Below are 4126 nucleotides of genomic sequence, written 5' to 3' on the forward strand. Positions count from 1 at the left end.
TGAAGAACAAACAATAAACATCCCACTAAAAATTCCCACTAAAGCAAGAAAATGGTAGTTTAATTCACAAGTTATCAGCAACTGGAAAGCTAAGTGTGGAGCCAGCTTTCATATTATGGAAGGTGCTTTTCTACTACCACTTTAATATGAAAATCTTAATCTGCAGAACACGGTCTTCTTAAGAAATACAAAAAAGGATCAGCAAGTAAAACTTCAATCATTCTTTTTATTATCAAATTCATAACATCAGGACTGAGATACAAAAAGTAGTAATAACAAGATATAGAATGTCAAATCTCATGCGAATGCCGCTTACATCTCTTAATGAGTTCAATAGATCTGAAAGGATTCTACATGAACTCTAACCGGGAAAGGTAGCATGAGAACAAGAAAAGAAAACTGATGAGCCGGGGCTTTTGGCCACTGCTAACCCATCTACTCAAAATTATGAAGTGAAAAAAAAAAAAAAAAACAGTCTAAAATTATTATCTATATCCCGACACAGGATGAAACTCGATGCTGTTGCCTCCCATAACTCACCATACCATGAAAGCTGAAACACAGTCCACAAACAGCACGACTAAACTGTGATCATCCACGGCCGCAAACAGGTTCACATACACAGCGTTTGATGACGATACAGAAACTTAACTCAGTGACAACTTCATCACTCATGGACATGAGAGCAGGGGAAAAAACAATTACTGCCCACTATGTCATGGGCATACCCATTACTAAGAGATCTTCATGGTAACTTGATCCAGGAGAGCTTTTGGAGGAATTGTTGAAACTTTTCTCTATTTCCTCCTCAGCAAAAATCTCCTCTGAACGGCAATCAAAACTGCAAAATGCTTTCTCGCCTCTGCAAGAAAACAAAGAAACAACTGCCTCAATGCTAACAGCACCATATAAACAGACACAATTGAAGAGAAAATGATGAAGCATTTGAGACAAACCTGTACATATAAATGTTTTCACCCTTTTCCAATTTTTTATTGCACGAGTAACAGAAGCTCAAAAACTCATCAGATGGATAAGGGGTTAAATCCTTCAGGTCCCTAGTGCCTTCGGGCAATTGAATCCGTTGCTCTTCCTTGTCAAAATTGGCCGACTCATGAGTTTGACATTCCACAACACAGTCACCAAAAATATGAATTGTTTTACGATTTGGACCATGAGATATTATACAAGTATAATCCTCAGAAAGCTCTAATTCCCGTGCAGAGAGAGAACCAACATATCCATTGCCAGAACCAATGGTTATCGGAAGAGAATTTGACTTAAGGCCTAAAGAAATATCCACTGGGGAACTTCTGTCAGTAACCAGCGGTGCACTCACTGTGGTAGTTTGATCTGTTGAATAAAATGCTTTGGAACTCATATTCGGGCTTTGATTTGAGCAGATTAGAGAAGAGGAAAGCTTTGTTGAATCCAACAAACAAGGCGCAGAGCTGTTTAATGATTCAGGCTCTAATGGGAATCCTCCATGCTCAAGAACACCATTTGAGCTACCCAAATGGACGTTGGGAGTTTTGGTTTGTGAAACCGGAGAAATCATGTAGTTTCTAGGCAAAGAACTGCATTTCATAAAAGGTTTAACTGAGTCATGGTAATGACTCGAGGAATTAGGATTGTTAGCCTTCACCTGTGGCCCAAAGACGATATTCTTCCTTGTTAATGACTCAAGAACTTCACCACTTGATTTGTTTTCCTCAGCAAGAGAATTTATGATACCAAGGCCTACCTTACTACAATCCCACTTCTTCTGATGGCCATTTTGGGATGTTGATCTTGGAGACTTAACACCAAATGGGTTGCTAAGGTTCGCAAAAACTCTGAAATCCAGAGGAGAGGTAGGGCTCCTAACAGAGTCCAAATCAGTTGGACCTTTCGAACTAAGTCCTACAAGGAACCCAGGAATACCAAAAATTGAACTACTTATTTGCCTTAGGCCAAAAGTGTCAGACTGAACATAAGACTCTGAAGCCGAATCAGCCATCACATTAACTACCATAAATAAACGTTTCCCGACATTATCAAAAGAACTGAACCCTCCTCAAAGAAAACCAGCAACTCCTTACTGCAATAACTTCCATAAAAACATTGTTAACTAATGAGAATAACTGTATTAATCCACAATCATAGGGCAACAATACTTGATCTGGCAGCCCAGATGACGAATTTCAATAGTGCAGAAAATGATATATCAGATTCAAAGAGAAAGAAATGTGTTCATAAAACCAATCATGAAACACCTTGGGAACGCTGGATCAACCATTCAGATTGAGTAACCATGGGGGATAACAATACCCAGAACCTTAAATGATAACACTAAAATCACAAGAAATTGATAAAATCAAAACTTTAAGCCATAAGCAGGCAACAATGAACTACAGTGAAGCAGATTAAAAACAGTGATAATCAATCCTTAGACCCTGATGAAAATTCTTTATCATACATTGAAAAATAAAAAGGAAATAGAACTTGTATGGATTGGAATAAATGATAACCATTAAATAGACCACTAATGTTAACAAATCAAAAAAATTCCCAAATAACCTCCAAAATACAATCTTGAACACAGAAAAATAAGGAATTTTTACAGAATCGGATTACATTAATTCCAAACAAAGAATCAACTTCAGCTTATGTCCAATTAACAAAACTAAGATCAGATGCATCATGCATAAAGAAAGGCATGCCCATTTGATCTCCAAGAGAAAAGAAAAAAAAAATCAGAACTTCAAAAGCAAGCACTAATGGAGATAAAAACAACAATCAAATGAGCAATAACCTGATAAAAAACTAGTTAAATTTTTCTTAAATGCATCAAATGAACCTCAAAAAACATCAATCAAACACTTGCTTAAATGGAGATAAAAACAACAATCAAATGAGCAATAACCTGATCAAAAACTAGTTAAATTTTCCTTAAATGCATCAAATGAAACTCAAAAAACATCAATCAAACACTTGCTTAAATCATCACAGAAAACACCAAATGAACCACTGTACAAGTCAACAAGCTGGAAAAAAACAATAAAAAACCCACCTGGTTTTCTTCTCTGAAAATTTCACAGAACAAAACCCAAATGCAGAACACAAAGATGAATATTGACAAAGCTAAAAAACTTGTCAAGCACAAGCCACAAAGCTTTCTAAATCATATTTTCTTTCTCTTTTGTTTTTCTTATTTCATTTTCAGTTTTTGCTTCACTTGCATGCATCAAAATCAGAGACACAGTGAAGCACTCAGCCTTCTGTTATACTCCTCTTTCTCTCTCTCTCTCTCTCTCTCTCTCTCTCTCATGATTAATAAAGAAAATACGTAGTCATATACGCTACCGTATAAAACTATGTATATTCCTCTTTATTTCTTTCTTAGAAAACAAAGCACAAATTCTTCCCTGTAAAACGCTCAGACCCAAAAAAAAAACAAAAATCAGTAATATTAATAATAAATTGATAAATTAAATTTCCTAAAATAAAAATAAAATTTTGTGTGGTTAAGTTGAGAGCATAGAACAAAATAAAATGGTGCTTTCATTATACACCTCAAATTTTCTTAGGTATGAAGAAAGTAGTTTTCAGGAGAAGTGGTTTTATTTATTTATATATTTATTTTAATTTTAGTTTTTTGAGGTGGTCAGCAGGCAGAGAGCACTAGAAGACAAAGGTGAGTGGTGGCGTCAAATGTAACTGACGTTTAACGGCTTCATTTCTAACGCCGATGTTTTTCTGTTGGGTTAACCGTTAAATGGCACTAACGGACACGGCTTTAAGGCCTTGTTTGGCTCGACCTAACACCTCCTTTTTCTTGTCCTTTTTTATATCTCATATCATTATATAATACAAACTAGAATTATTAATTAAACCATACCTTTCTTTTAATTCCTTCTATTTTAGAGTAACTCACCAAACCTTTCTTTTAATTAATGTTTTTCCCTTTATATCGATATTTTTGGCATTTGTCAAGCAATGCTATTAATTTTATATTTTTTCTAAAATAGAAAAAAATGACAATAATTATATTTTTGTCGATAAATGTAAATTGTCTTATTTTTCTATTTTCTTTTTAAATAATAATCTAAACGACAATATCCAGATAATATTCTAATGCTATTTT

The 4126-nt window shown here is 34.8% G+C and overlaps 1 protein-coding gene across 1 annotated transcript; it reads right to left on the reverse strand.

Moving 5' to 3' along the window:
- Window positions 1-203: 203 nt before the first annotated feature.
- Window positions 204-3233, reverse strand: LOC116123633 (FCS-Like Zinc finger 10-like). Its single transcript, XM_031409379.1, has 3 exons — window positions 3053-3233; window positions 957-2080; window positions 204-862 (listed from the first exon to the last, which is right to left on the reverse strand). The coding sequence occupies exons 2-3, from the start codon at window positions 2012-2014 to the stop codon at window positions 712-714; spliced, it is 1209 nt and encodes a 402-aa protein (XP_031265239.1). The 5' UTR covers window positions 2015-2080; window positions 3053-3233; the 3' UTR covers window positions 204-711.
- Window positions 3234-4126: the final 893 nt, after the last annotated feature.

Source organism: Pistacia vera, unplaced genomic scaffold (assembly GCF_008641045.1).
Source record: "Pistacia vera cultivar Batoury unplaced genomic scaffold, PisVer_v2 Contig144, whole genome shotgun sequence".
Taxonomy (NCBI): domain Eukaryota; kingdom Viridiplantae; phylum Streptophyta; class Magnoliopsida; order Sapindales; family Anacardiaceae; genus Pistacia; species Pistacia vera.

What these genes read in the sequence shown, in the direction of transcription:
- LOC116123633 (XM_031409379.1), bottom strand. Translation starts at nt 2,014, where the DNA reads ATGGTAGTTAATGTGATGGCTGATTCGGCTTCAGAGTCTTATGTTCAG. An exon ending in GAAAACATTTATATGTACAG is followed by an intron (nt 863 to 956) that starts GTTTGTCTCAAA and finishes GTTTTCTTGCAG; the next exon opens with AGGCGAGAAAGCATTTTGCA.